The sequence below is a fragment of the Rhinolophus sinicus genome, chromosome 10, assembly GCF_057876585.1.
Source record: "Rhinolophus sinicus isolate RSI-liver-muscle chromosome 10, RSI-T2T, whole genome shotgun sequence".
Taxonomy (NCBI): Eukaryota; Metazoa; Chordata; class Mammalia; order Chiroptera; family Rhinolophidae; genus Rhinolophus; species Rhinolophus sinicus.
This window is the reverse complement of record NC_142510.1, coordinates 8431556-8447170: the sequence shown is the minus strand read 5'-3', so window position 1 is coordinate 8447170 and position 15615 is coordinate 8431556. Positions and strand designations below refer to the sequence as shown.

The 15615-nt window shown below is 34.9% G+C and overlaps 1 protein-coding gene and 1 pseudogene across 6 annotated transcripts in view; one reads left to right on the top strand and one right to left on the bottom strand.

Annotated features, from left to right (window-relative positions):
- Nucleotides 1–15615, top strand: part of ATF7IP2 (activating transcription factor 7 interacting protein 2) — a 54153-nt gene that overhangs the window by 18710 nt on the left and 19828 nt on the right. For 3 of the 6 annotated variants that reach the window (XM_019719312.3, XM_019719313.3, XM_019719314.3), the window contains exons 2-6: nt 1677–2533; nt 3600–3724; nt 7197–7331; nt 8389–8487; nt 13953–14095. In XM_019719312.3, the coding sequence (XP_019574871.3) occupies nt 1687–2533; nt 3600–3724; nt 7197–7331; nt 8389–8487; nt 13953–14095 (1349 nt within the window). In that variant the 5' untranslated portion in view covers nt 1677–1686. Of the gene's footprint in view, nt 1–1676; nt 2534–3599; nt 3725–7196; nt 7332–8388; nt 8488–11028; nt 12851–13952; nt 14096–15615 lie in introns of those variants that run through there. The other 3 variants (XM_019719316.3, XM_088801247.1, XM_088801248.1) reach the window with 3 other exon arrangements.
- On the bottom strand, nt 319–935 carry LOC109439102 (small ribosomal subunit protein uS15 pseudogene; annotated as a pseudogene).

Genomic DNA, 15615 nt, shown 5'->3' with positions numbered 1-15615 from the left:
TCTTAATTTCCACATATGGATGTGGTTCCTTCCTGTTCTGCGTCTCTGCCTTCCTACCAGTCTCATCATGGCTTCTTCTTTATATCCTTATTTATAGGACTTCAGTTGGTTCTCAGTGATGGCTGTTCTATAAGTTGGAATTTTTATGTGGTCCTGGGAGGAAGCAAGCACATTGTTTACGTCTCGTCATGGCTTCTTCTTTATATCCTTATTTATAGGACTTCAGTTGGTTCTCAGTGATGGCCGTTCTATAAGTTGGAATTTTTATGTAATCCTGGGAGGAAGCAAGCACATTGTTTACGTCTCGTCATGGCTTCTTCTTTATATCCTTATTTATAGGACTTCAGTTGGTTCTCAGTGATGACTGTTCTATAAGTTGGAATTTTTATGTAGTCCTGGGAGGAAGCAAGCACATTGTTTACGTACTCCATCTTGACCGGGAGTCTCACAGTATTCTTTCCTACCCCCCTCCCAATTAAACAATGATTTTATTGCTTGAGTACACAGACAAATTTATGCAAACATGGCAGAGGCTGTGGATGACTCATATTTCCAATTGCAAGGGATGACTCGTTTGGTCTCATAATATTAAGCCAACCAGTGAATACAACTCATCAGAATTGGACTGAATTTAGCATCCTTATCCTTTCAATTCCTCTCAAGATGCTTTCGAACAGCAACAACTTTCTTAATTAAATGGTAGAGATTCTCAGCAAGATCAGGAGGAAGTGCTTTCGACTTAAGAACTCCCAAGATCTTAATTGCCTGTCACTGTGCAGTGCCATGTGAGTCTCTCAGGGTCACACTGATTTGTGAGAGAGTCAGATCCCTTTTTGGCCACTTCATAAATCTGCTCCTTCTTGTCATCAGACGTCAACTTCAGCCAGGTGATAGAGCAGAGCCGAGTGGGACAGGCCTTTACCAGGATCACACATGTGATCTATAATGTTGAGGGACAGGCAGCAGAAAAGATCAGAATTCCTTCCTTTTAAACTGTTTACCTACCTGCGGTTCAGATCAAAGGTGATGTGGATACTGAGAATAAATACTAAAATAGTTCTCTATGTAGATTTTTCTTAAATTATGGGAAATAATTAAGAATTTAGCATTATAAAACCTAAATTGGCTTTCTTATTTGAACTGGCATCATATTGTATATGTTTGTACTCACTTTATATTCTTAACTATTGGAAATTACTCCTGCAGTACCATTTATTTTGGAAGTTTGAATTTGAACATTAGGAAAATTTTAAAAAGGTGCCACTATGTGTACAAAACGGAATGTTCTATGCAAAACATTGTTTTTTGTTTTTATGAAGAAATGCAACTTAATCTTTAGATTATCTAAAGCATGGCCTGCTTAGATTATTTAAAACAGAAGTTAATGATTGTAGCAGTGAGGTGATATTACAAAATGTCGCCAGATAAATTATCAGGCTTAGTATCAAGTAGAGGCTCACTAGCAGTATAATAAAAACTTATATAGTTTGGATTTATAGAAAAAAGTTTTAATTATTTGTACATTTTTAGTGACACTGATGAAAATGAAAGTAATTTTCAATAAAAATAATTATCCAAATCTGGAGAGATAGTCTCAACATTGTTTTAATGTTGTAAATAAATGCTAGCTTTTGTCTGCTGAGAAATGCATTTAAATATGGTATCTTAAATTCTAGGACATGAAAGATGGCGAGTCCAGATAGAAGTAAACGGAAGATATTAAAAGCCAAAAAAACAATGCCTGCAAGTTGCCGGAAGCAAGTAGAGATTCTGAATAAGTCAAAGAATGTTGAAGCACTGAAAACAGCAGCAAGTGGAAATATTTCAAGTGGTAATCAGAATTCCAATACTGGTGTCATAACTAACAAATGTAGACATTCTGAAAATGATGCTCCCTCATTGGACTCTAACAAAAATTCAGTGTGTTCACAGAAAAGTGAAGTATTATCTCAGAATTTAGTAAAACCACTAGAAATTGTTAATTTGGAAACAAGACTGGAATCCACTGAAGAACAAGTTGTGTGCCCTTACCAAAAGCCAAGTAAAACAATAGAATCTCCCAGGAAACTGTCTACACAAGAGGCAAAAGGTTCACAAAACATTTTGGAAAACCATTGTGAATGTCAGGCAAATGTAACAAGATCCTTTTTTGAACAACACGAAGAGGATTGTAATCTGAAATCAATTAGTCATCCACCCAGTGTATTGGGTGGTATAGTTCAAATGCCAAAGTCTACAGAAATCAATACCTTGGATGATAACAGAATTGACAAGATGGTTTCCCACTTAGAAACAAACTCCAGTTCTGCGTCACATGGTAAAAGGCAAAACGACATTTTGACTTTAAGTTCAGGCACCTGTTTTGTGCTTGTTGATAAAAGACCTAAGTTGGTGAATTCAGTCATTACTAGTAACTGTGATACTGATATTTTGAAAAGTGAAGACTCTGACAGGACCTGTCCCTCCAGCATTTCAAATTGTGAAAATATGGACTCAGCGTGCCTGTCGTCACTTGACACGGATAGTAATAATAGTAAGTGTATATTTGTATACGTTTTGGAGAAATTTTAAAAGTCACTTTCTTTTGGGGGATTTTATAGTCTCAGTAGTCTCATATAGAAACAGTAGAGTACATGTAGACAGGAAAAAGGTAAATAATAACAATAATTATTTCAGAGTGTCTTATTTCTGAACCTTTCTTGGTGGGGAGGGGTGACAGTATCCTACATATCCAAAGGGAAGAAAATTCAGGCAAAGAAGAAATCAGTCACTTTCCCTTTAGAGTACAAAAAATGAAAAGGTGGTTAATGGCAATTGTTTGGTTTATTTCATCTGCATATTTTATTTTGAGGTTTTATTTATTAGATTAATAGAAGACTAGTTGAAATAGAGAGTGCATTTTTTTAATTGTTGGTGAACCCATGGAAAGACATAGAATTGACCTATAAATCACATCAAGTATGAGCTGATAGGTAAGAATATATACACATACACACGCACATGTGTGTGTAGAGTGAGAGAAATGCATCAAATAATCAACCAATGAATGTCTAGGTTTATAAAATCATTAAAATAGTAAAAGTATATTTCATTAGTAGTAGCATGTTTTTGTAAGTTAATGAAATATAAGAATAAACTGATTTCATAGGATAAATTGTATGTTCTTGTCTAGGCTACAGAGTGATCATTTAACAAGATGAATTTAAAATTGCTTAAAAGTAGTGTCACCTATTAAAAATATGTAGGACTGTCTAAGTAACTGCCTATAAAAATATTATAATACCACTTAAATAGCTGTAAATAGAGGATTAAATGCTATAATTTAGGTTTTGTTGGTATTAAATAGGTATTAAATGTATACTAAATGAGGTTGAAGGGAATGTGTATCTGACACCAGAATCCTACCTTAGATATTCTTCTTTTTTTTTTTTTTTAAATTAGATTGTCACAATTTCTTATATAATTTAATTTTCTAAAAAATGCTGCTATGGTCACATTTTAGTTTTTCCATTTGCTTAGAGAGTCCCTAAGTTAGAGAATTCCCCTGTTTCCTTCATTAGAAGTAATATTTTTATCTGTGATCTTTCCATCTCCCCAAGGCCATAGTCAAAAGAAGAGGATGTTTTCAGAAAACAAAGAAAATGTTAAGCGCCTGAAAACGTCAGAGAAAATTAATGAAAATATTTGTGTAGCTCTGGAAAAGCAAACAGCATTGCTGGAACAGGTAAAATATTGGGGCTTAACTATTTGCTTTAGACAATTTTACTCTTGATTAATAAAAAATGATAAAGTTCACTGATCTCCACAATGATAGTACATATGACCTTCACTTGATGCAAAGCTGGTTTATGAAAACTGAATTAGCAGATGGCGGTATGAGAGAAAGACAAGGATTTGCATTACCAAAATACAGCTAGTTTCTTGAGAATGATCCTATGCTAGTAACCTGGGTAGAGTGTTATGGTAGAAATAGAAGGGGCTTTTCAGTCAATATTACATTCAAATTTCTTTGTGAGTCAGATACTGCATAACCTTGAGGTTTGCTGAACAATATTTTGTACTGCTCGTGGGGTTCTTTGATTTACATCTATAACTGTTTGTAGACCTTATGATTCACCAATACTTCACAGGCCCAGACAATCCCGAAGTTCATTACAAAGTCCTATTATTACACATTCAGGTTTACTTGCCCTAATGTGTAAATTTACACAGATATGCTGCATTTTCCTTTATAGCTTTATTAAATGCATGTTTTGCTTTCATTTTTGCCTCATTTCATCTTATTGTACTATAGTTTCCATACATGTCTGATCAACTCTGAGAATGAACTTCAATTTTAGTAGGTCCGGTTTTGATGATCATGTTTGCTATTTTACTTTATTTACCACTAGAAAGCCACAACTAAAAATCTTAAGTCATAAATTAATGCCTGTCAGCTGTAATGAAACAAAATGTCCCAATTCAAACTATCCTGCTAACTGTATCAGAAACAAAAACCCTACTGTTTTCTTAAATAGACCATTACAATTATATAGTTACATATTACATGAATGTGTATTTAATTATAACTGGAAACCTTTTTGAAAGACTCCTACAGAACCAGCTTAACAGATGAATGAACAGTTTTTCCCTTTCTACCTCTTGTTTTCTTCTCGGAAGACCAAAAGAGACATTAATTTAAAAATATGTAAATGTTCTATTTTTTTGCAGGGAAGTGGTAGCACGATTATGGTTAGCATGGATCTAGTTTAAGATAGGTCTAGCTTATTTCCAGTGATTAGTAGCTGAATTCAGAAATAAATTCTGATAAGGCCATACAAAGACAAAATTTAATCTTTGAAAGTTTTAATCTCACTGGCATAGAAAAATCAGGGTTTTCATTCACTATTAACTTAGACACAGAAATGGTCCTTCCCAGTGAGGTTTAGGGAATGAAGTTTATTTTGTTATCCCCCTACCCTTCCATCCCCTACCCAGAAGTTTCTTGAACGTTCTCCAGAGACAACTTAGGTTTCAGCTAATTCCTATCTTTTTACCTAACTTGAAATAGCTAGCTTTCCCTCACTTGATATTTTGATTCCTGTCCAAATAGTAAATTTTATAAACAACCAACATCTTTGTTTTTCTTGCTTGAATCCCAGTTAAAATAAGGCCTCCTGTTCTGACATTGTTCTTTGCTACTGAGAGGGTCCTGGGGCTGTTGACTCTTATCTTTTGAGGTTTCATAAGAATCTTGGCCTAGTTGGTTCCAATTAAATTATTGAAGTAGAGGGGTTTTTCTTCTAAGATCCAAGTTAGTCACTCTACCCACCAGTCTTCTCCAATCTTTAGGCAACTTTGGCTGCCATCTGTAAATTATATCTAGGACATCCATCTGGTTTCATAATTTGGACATATTACCATCGGCAGAAGACATTCATGAGGTATTTGGTGGAGGTTATTGTGTCTTCCTTCTATATGAGGAACATCACCACTAAATCAGAACAAATGTCTGCCCTAACCAAGAGGAATCGCCCCTTGGGTGATTTAGTCCAAAATGACAGAGTTTTAAGAGTCTGCCACCATCTAAATCACCAGGCATACTTGTTCAAATAGTGATTTGTTGAGCTCACAAATAGTTGAAGACTTGTTTTAGGCTATTCTTTTCTCAAACTTACCTCATAAGAATCATTAGTGGTTCCTATTACTGAGCTTTCTACTGTGTGATCTTTGCTTGTTAGCAAAACAGTATCCCCATATTCAAAACACTTGGCTATGTTTCTCCAAGATTTATCTGGGTATGAGCTTCGCATGTTGACCCCGGCCAGTGAACTGGCAAGCATGCAGTAATCTGTAAAAACCATACCTGGGTGATAGGTAATGACTGTCAGTAAAAATAGTATGTGTTTCTGAGCATTTACATATACAATACACATATTTTAAGCACTTATTAATTTAATCAAATATTTTAAAGTGTTAAAGTAATAATGACAATCATGTCTAATAATGTTGAAGAGCAAGAACAATTGAAAATGAGAAGGAAAAACCGTGGGAATAATCAAAATTACTGAATATGACTAATCATCCAGGTGATATCAGCATCAAAGAGTTTACCATAGAAACTTTATGTTCCAATTTTGAGCACCAAAGAAGCAAGATATTAGGGGAAAGTTGTGATTACTAATAAATACTTTAAATGTATTGTGCTAGGTTTTGTTTCTAAGAAAGACTACCAACTCTGTTAGGAAAGTTGCTTACAGGACGATACACACTGAGCAGATAACTACAGTGGATGTTTCTGAATGTATGGCTCAGCAGGGCTGTTCATCTCAGTGGGCATTGAGATTAATTATGCTGCCTGAAAATAGGCCAGTCTATTTTCTAAAAATCAGCCAGATAATGAAATGCATCAGTGTTTCATATGATAGCTACTATGATCTGTTAAAATAGCATGCCTTATGCCAGATAACATTACTCACCACCTATTGTCCCTGCCTTATTTCAATTTTAACAATAAGTCACCCCTAAAAAAACTCTGCAAGTAAAGGAGATTATCTTGTATATTTATTTCCTTCACATTAATTCCGTGTTTTCCATCTTATGGAGCTCTTTTGCGTGTGATCTTTTTTTCTTATAAAAATTCTCTGAGTGTCACTCATTCAACATTGTATCATCTACCATTTGTGGACAAGGAAAAAGAAGCTCAGAGATGTTGTGACTTCCCAAAGGTCACATAGCTTGTTAATGGCAAGGTCAAGGGTCAGACTTTCATAATTTGCTCCATATCTACCACAGACCAACCAACCATTTTCATTGGGCTCTGGTTTTCAGATAAGTAGAGTTCTTTTTATGGAATACTAGGTTTCAGTTGTGGTCATTAAAAAATATAAATGGGATATAGGCTTTTATTGTTCCTTTAATATGTATTATGGAATTCAACTGAAACTATAGAAAACTAAAATCCGCAAGGAGAGAATAAATTTAATTTCTAACATACACATATATTTAAATACTAGGTGTGTTCTGTTGAATTTGATATTCAACTTTTATAAAACTTACTGGTATAGTAATATAAAACATAAACATCATAATATAAAGTATATTTTAGTGATTACAGTAAATCCAGAAAAGAGCAAAGCTATTTTTAAGAAGTAGAAAATAAAACTGCTTTTAAATTTGAAACATGGGGTGTTTTGGTTTTTATTTTAAAATTCTAGGTCAAACATTTGATTCGACAGGAGATCTGTAGTATAAATTACAAACTATTTGATAACAAACTGAAAGAATTGACCGAACGCATTTGGAAGACACAGTGCAGGAATAAACATGAAGCAATAGCTGATGAACTCTTCGTAAGTTTCTAATTTCATTTGATTTCATTTGAGTCTTTTTAAAAAATAGAATTTGGTGATATTTTATGTTAGGACAGGAAAACAAAGGCAGACCTAAGTATGATCCCTGGCCACAAGCCAGATGTGCCAGATTTTATAGGTAATAGAATTTATTATATCTCAGCAATATTGGCCCTTGACAAATACTTTCAGAAATATCAGCCTTTCTGTGTCAGTTGACAGGCTTAATACATAGGCAGTTGCTTTTAATTCAAAATACATTTTGTATTAGAGCTGTACAGCCTGTTTCAATTATTTTGTGGTGTTTTTGTTGTTGTTCTGTTATCCTCTTCTGAGGTTACTTGCTGACCGGTGTTTCTATCAACGTTAATTTTATTATGGACCAGTTAGAACTTTGATGTTTTTATCTTCCATTCTAGAATGTCATACAAGCATCAAACATGAGGTTTTTTTTAATTGAGGTGATGTTAGTGTATAAGACTATATAAATTTCAGGTGTACACACAATAATGCAGTATCTGTATGCTCTGTGGCGTGCTCACCACCCAAGTCTAGTTTTCATCTGTCACCACACATTTGAGCCCTTTACCTACTTTGCCCTCCTCCAAAGCCCCCTTCCCCTCTGGTAACCACCAATCTGTTATCTATATCTAAGAGTTTGGTTTGGTTTGGTTGGTTTCTTTTTTGTTTGTTTGAGTGAAATTACACAATTCTGTCCTTTCCTGTCAGATTTATTTTACTTAGCATAATACCCTGAAGATTCATCCATGTTGTCACAAATGGCAATATTTCATCTCTCTTTAATGGCTAAGTAGTATTCTATTGTGTGTGTGTGTGTGTGTGTGTGTGTGTGTGTGTGTGTGTAACAGCTTTTTTTATTCATCAGTCAATGGATGCATCAAACGTGATTTAAATCTTTGATTTATATAAAAATTTCTCATTTATTTCGGTGGATGCTTGAGTCTCACAAAACTACTTTGGCAAATAGTTTTCCCTCCATTTCTGTGTAGTATTATTTAGTACTCTGGTGCCATGTTTATTTGTTTTTCTCTTCTAGGCAAAAATAGCAAAAGTTCAAAGACGTATTAAAAAAGTATTGTTATCTCAAAGGAACTGTTCGGAACCAAATGTGTCATCCAGTAATACAGCCTGTAAGGTTGGTATAAACACATAGGTGTTTTAATAACTTAGTTGACCCACATTACAAGTACTTGGGTTATAAGAAATGAATAGTTTCCAAACTAGAACAGAAGGCTTAAAAGACAATAAATTGATATTTAGAATGTTCTTGTGACTTATCTCTGAGGAAGACACCCTTAGGTAGCCAAAAGTAAGTGCAACTTGTATTACTTTTATAGTGAGTAGAAACGTGATTTGTGGTTGCCTAGACGGGCCTCCTCCCTACCATTTGATCAGGATGAAAAGTTTAAAACATATACAGCAAAGTTGAAATAATTTTACAGTGAACAGTTGTATACTCAGCACCTAAATTATACCTTTACTATTTTAATTATTTTTGTCCAATATCTGTCAATCTATTCATCCCTACTACATCTTTATATTTGTTATATTTGTGCATAGATGTATTTTGCATCAAACTGTACTTTGTAATGTACACTTATAAAATATTTCAGTTATACACTTATAAAATATTATAAAAATATATCATTAAGTAGAGTTTAGTGTATTTATCTTTTTATAAAAAATTTAAATATAATTTTCAATGTACATTCACGAGTATTTTTTCTTGTAGTGTCTTTATGCACTTTGGCATCATATTTATGCTAGCCTCAATAAATGAATTTAGAAAAGTCTGTTCCCTGGTTTCTGAAAGTTTGTGTAAGATTTTTATTACTTCCTTAAATGTTTCATAGTATCCACCTCTGAAAACTATGTGGACAAGGAGCTTTCTTTGTAGGAAGACTTTTTCTTGAAAATTCAATTAATTTAATAGGTATAAGGCAATTCAGATTTTTAAGTTTCATCTTGTATCAGTTTTGTAAGTTATCTTTGCAAGGAATTTGTCCATTGTATCTAAGTTGTTGAATTTCTTAGCATAAGAAATTCCCTTATCTTTTTAATATTTGTATTGATAAAATATTTGTTATTGATAAATTCCCTTTTTAATATTTGTAGATACGTAGTGATACAGTCTATTCATTTTTGATACTCGTAAGCTATGTTTATTTTCCTTAATCAGTCTTCCCAGAGTTTTTAAAATCTTATTAATTCTCTATCACTTGTCTTTTCTCTGTTTTTTATTATTTTCTTCCTTTTACCTTGAATATAACCTGTTCTTTTCCAGCTTCTTATGAGAAAGGGCATTGATTTTTTTAACCTTCTTTTCTACTGGAAAACATTTAAAGCTATAAATTTCCTTCTAAGCAGTGCTTTTTCCTAAGCACCTTCTAAGCATCTTTTCACTTCTTAGTGCAGAGATTATAATATAATCTTTGATATATTGCATTTTTGTTTTTCATCAGTTCAAAATAATTTCCAATTTCCCTTATGGTATTATTCTTTGACCCATGGATTATTTAGAAATAACCCATGTGTGTTTAATTTTCAGACATTTGGTACTTTTCTTGGTACAGGTTTTGCACTCCAAATTCAGCCTTTTGCAAATCAAATTCACCTTTTTGCAAATCAAATTCATCCTTTTGCAGATCAAATTTTTCCACAAAAATGTTTTCTTAATCTTTGTAATAAAAATAAATGCAATGTTAAGTTGTTGTTAAAATTAAACATTTTATTGCATGTATTTAATAATAAACATAAAATACTTATATTTAACATCAGAAATGTTAAATATATTTAACATTTACTTATAGCTTCATTTATATAAACGGTTCTCCTGCCACTGCTCGTGGTAATTTCATACACATATTCATAAAATAATTACGACAATCTGGAGGAGTAATAGTTGCAGTGGAATGATTAATAATATCTACTAAATGTTCATGGTTTGATGGATCAGCCAAAATATTTGTTGCACAGAACTTAATTTTTGAAAAATGAAGGCACGATCGAAAGTAATAATACCAGCTTGTGTGACCGTGCCAACGGTTAGAAGACTAAATGTTTCTCTAATTGCAGCAATAAACATTCAGGGAATGGTGTGGCATGAAGTAATCGTACATTCTATGGTTACTTCAAATATTTTTTGTGAATTTCATCAGAGAATATTGCAGAAATTGGATGAAGATAATCTGGAGAAGTGTGGTTTGTTTTGGACAATGTAAGCCCCCACAAAACCCAGGAAGTGCATGATCTTGTTGGTCAGACAAGCCACACTTTATTATTTCTACTGTTATACTCTCCAATGATGAACCCCATTGAAGAAGTTTTTTCAAAAATTAAGTTCTGTGCAAGAAATATTTTGGCTGATCCATCAAACCATGAACATTTAGTAGATACTATTAATCATTTCATTACAACTATTACTCCTACAGATTGTCATAATTACTTTATGAATATGTGTATGCAATTACCACGAGCAGCAGCAGGAGAACTGTTATATATAAATGAAGCTATAAGTAAATATTTCTGATGTTAAATATAAATATTTTGTTTATTATTAAATACATGCAATAAAATGTTTAATTTTAACAATAACTTAGTATTGCATTTATTTTTTTCATAAAGATTAAGAAAACATTTTTGTGGAAAAATTTGATCTGCAAAAGGATGAATTTGATTTGCAAAAAGGTGAATTTGATTTGCAAAAGGGGGAATTTGGAGTGCAAAACCTGTAATTTTTATTGCTATCTAATTTCATTTTGGTCAGAGAACATACCATGTAAAATTTCAATCTTGACAATCATTGACACTTATACAGTCCAAAATACAGTGTCCCTTGGGGAATGTCCCATGTACACTTGAAAAGAATATTGGTTGTAATATTCTATAAATGTCACCTTTGTGTTATTTGTGCCAAGGTTGTTGATAGTGGTGAATAATGGCCCTTAAAAGATATCTGTGACTTAATCCCCAGAATCTGTGAATATCTTCCTGTACATGGTAAAAGAAGCTTGTAGGTGGGGAGATTATCCTGAGACTCAATACTCATAAGGGTCCTTATAAGAAGGAGACAATGTTACAGCAGAAGAAAGATGGGACAGTGGAAGCAGAGGTTGGAATGACAGCACTGAAAATAGAGGAAGGGGCTACGCGCTAAGGAATGCTGGCAGCTTCTAGAAGCTGGGAGACAGGAAACAGATTCTCCCCTGCAGGCTCCAGAAGGGATAAAGTCCTGCAACCAACTTGATCTTGGCCTAGTGAAACTGATTTCAAATATCTGGCCTCCAGAACTGTGATAGAATACATCTCTGTTTTAAACTACCCAGTGTGTGGTAATTTGTTAGAGCAGCCTCAGGAAACTAATACAGAATGTGGTACCAGGAAGTGTGAGGTGCTGCTATAACAAATACCTAAAAATGTGGAAGTAGATTTGGAATGGCGTTATGGGTAGAGGCTGGAAGAATATTGAGAAGCATGATTTTTTTTAAAGTCCTGATTGCCTTAAACAGACTCTTAGTAGAAATGTAGATGTTAGAAGCTGCAAGTGAGGGCTCACAAGGAAATGAGAAGCACCTTAGAGAAAACTTACATAGTCTAAGAGAATACCTCAATCTTCATAAAAAATACTGTTGGTAGAAATATGGACATTTAAAAGCACAGTTAGTGAGGACTCAACAGTAAATGAGGAACGTGTTATTGGAAACTGGAGAAAGGGGGGTTCTTGTCACGTAGTACAGGAAGCTTAGCTGAATTGTGTCCTACAGTGCTATGGAAAACAACTTGTAAGTGAGGAACTTGGAATTTCATTAGGCTGACAAGATTTTTGAGCAATGTTGTGAAGGTTTGGTTTGGTTTCTTGCTTCTTATAGTAAAATGTGAGGGGAAAGAAATAAATTGAAGGGAAAACTGTTTAGGAAAAAGGAACCAGGAAGACTTGATTTGGGAAATTCTGAGCTTATCCAGATTGCAAAAGATCCTAAAATAATGAGGTTCACTGTCAGAAAAGCATGATTTGGAGAGAAAGGCAACAGTGTATCAGGACAAGCTTTTGCTAGTGCCTTGGAAAGATGAGCAGGTCCAAGTGTTGAGTCACACAGAGAGCTCTCTGAAGAGATTCGGCATTTGACACTCTGTCAGCAGGAGTTAACCTGTTTAGATTTACTGTGTAGGCCCTGAACTCCTTTTGTGAGTTCGAGTTCCAATGACAATTTATTCTTCAAAGTCTTTGCAGTGCTATCCTGGTTGGCTTCATTCTTCTGGCTTCCCTGGATCTCCTGTTCAGTCCCAGCTGGTGCTGCCTGGGCTCCCCAGAGATGCGGTGGCAAGCCCAGGAAACCTTGGCCTCTGGTCGTTGCCAGTGCAGTAGATTGGGTCTGCAGCTGCCCCGGATGTGGAGCAGGGACACTGCTGACGCTTCAGTAGTCCACACCCACCCCTGTCCCAAGAGTGGGATGATGGCTCCACTGACACTGCAGTGATTCGGCCTGCTGCTCTTCCAGGTGTGGCGTCCCGGGCATTGGTTCCTGGCTGGGCTGGGCCAGCATTGCTACTGCAGCCAAGTAGGGCCACTACTAACCCGGGTGTCAGGTGGGGACCCAGCTGACATTATGGCTGCAATGACTCTGGCTGCTGATTTCTGCAGGTATAGAGTCAGGGATTAGCCACCCCTACTCTAGGTTTGAGAAGGAGGGGTCCCTGCCTTTCTGGCACCAGGGGTAGGACATGCGGATAATAAAAAGACAACTCAGGGAACTCATTGTAGTGTTGTCCTCAGTCTTGAGGTCCCCAGGAAGTCTGCCCTCTCTCTTCTTTCCACCTTTCACAGGCATATGATTATCCATTGAATTATTTCCGGGGTATTTAATTGTGCTTTAGAGGGGAGGAACAGGGAAAAGTGATTATATGCTACCTTGTCCTGGAATTGAAAGAATGCCAGTATTTTTTGCTATTGTTTTCCAATGTTGTTTGAACCTATTTCTGCATATAAACTCTGTACATGTAACATAATAACATTTCAGAATTCTGCCTTTGTGTACTTGCATTTTTGTTCATCAGAAAAGCCCATGAGTTGGCCAATCAACTGATCCTTTTATATTGTGTATAATATATACATATATTTTAAATACTGCACATTCTCAACCAAAGCTTGGACTAAAAGTTTTAAACAAAACTCATTTAATGGAAGAGCAGGTTGAAATTTTATTTATTTCTAGTCTTCACTCATTACCAAAAGTACAACAAAATTTAAAAGTTTCCTTGTTAAATTCTAATGTTTATTAGTTCCTAAAACTTAGTCTAATAAAATGTGTCTAAGTACTTAGATGTTTGTTTTTTCTTCTTTCCATGTAATCTGGGAAGTTGATTTGTACTATCATTTTCATTTCTTTGAAGTTCTTTTTTTAAAATTCATTTTGTGACAGAGAACAGCAATCATGGTCATCAGCTATTGAAATACATATAATTTAATGTATGTTTTGCCATATTATGCAAGACTATTTTGAGAACACTTTCCAAGTGAAATTTTACCTATCATCAATTTTGTGTGGAAGAGCACAATTGGTAACCCTCCCCTCAATTGCTTTTTCCCAACTCATTTAACAGGTTGCAAATTCAGAGACTCTGAATTTGGATAATAGTCCAGATGAAAGAAAGACTTCTGGGAACTCTGAATCTTCTAACCCTTCAGGAAAAGCAAGTGAAAAGACTGATTTGTCACAGGATCACAATGAGGCTGTTTCTGAAAGGTAGGCATTTCCACAAAATGCATACACTTATTACACATATACATAGACACTGGTAAACATATACCCTTTTCTCAATTAGACATAAAGTAGCTTAAAGCTTCATATCATATGAAGTTTATATAGGAATGGAGGAATGGCTTGGTTCTCCAAAGCTTTTATCATTGTTGTTTAAACAGTACTAAATGCAATTTTGAATTGGTTAGGTGTCAGATTTTCATTGTGATGCTTTCCATCTTTGGTGTGGTGACTGGTGTGATTAACTGGGCCACGCCAGTGGTTTCCAGTATTACACATGGAAAAGTCGAAGCACTGTGACACAGTGGCTAAAAAATTACACAGAAGAGTAAGACTAGGAAAGTAAGTAAAACGAGGGGAAAAGTCCCTAAAATTACACATGTTGAAAGTACTATCATGGTGACTTCAAATTAGAGTGAACAGGTTCAATTATTTGCACAATTGAGTCATAAAGCAGCTGAGACACCTAATCTCCGACCTACTAGTCTAAAGGATTTGGGGCTAGTAGGGAAGGAGTAGTTTAGTTGAACAAAGAAACATGACTGTTTATCCTGGCCTAGACTCACGTTCAGGAGGTGGGGGTGCATTTTGATGAATTACTTTCTCCTCACTGGTGCTTCTCAACAGTTTTGGAGCTTTATAATATTATTTATTTGCTCTTAACATTTACTCCTTAAAATGTGCTATGGTTTTACTTTTATATGTTAAATTATACCTCAGCTTTTAAAAAGAGGAAAATATATCAGCAAAAATAAGTGAATTAAATGATGGCCATTGTTCGAAGAATAACACCTTTTCCCCCAAATAACTGCATACTCACAGAGGCTATAAGATAACGGAGACGCAGCACTGATCAACACCATTTGCAGTAGTAGATTGTGGGTATTTGGGAATATACGTGCAGTTTTGAATCTTTGGAAATTAGAAAAAAACCCTAATATTCCATGGTATTGAGGCCCACATTTCAGTTTTAAGTGAGAAGCTACTGTGAAGAAGGCATTTAATTTAGTTGGTGAAGGCAAGAGTCACATTTCAGTGAGTCTTTGTTGTTAGCACTTGATGTATGTGCTAAACCTCAGTGACAAAAAGGAAAATAAAATACTGAGGACAAAAGTGAAAAAGTGGCTTATCTCTGTGATGTGAACCAGCCACCTTCACTCCACCATAATGAATAAAGAACCTGAAATTTATGAAACTGTTCCAGGCAGTTGTTCAGTTTCTCAGAAACTCTCAGCCCAGGGGTGAGTGTGCGAGTAGGTGTCACAAATGTGTAGCTTGACCCTCATGGGTGGGTTCAATGGTAAATTTTATAAAACATTTAAGGAAGAAACACCACCAGTTTTAAACAAACTACAGCAGGTCCTTGAATAATGTGGTTTCATTCAATGTTGTTTCATTATAATGTTGGTGAGATGCAGGAATTTAATTCTTGTTTATATCGATTAGCCTATGGTAAAATTGATTTCCTTACATTCATTTCACTTAAAGTTACAGAACCAATTGAC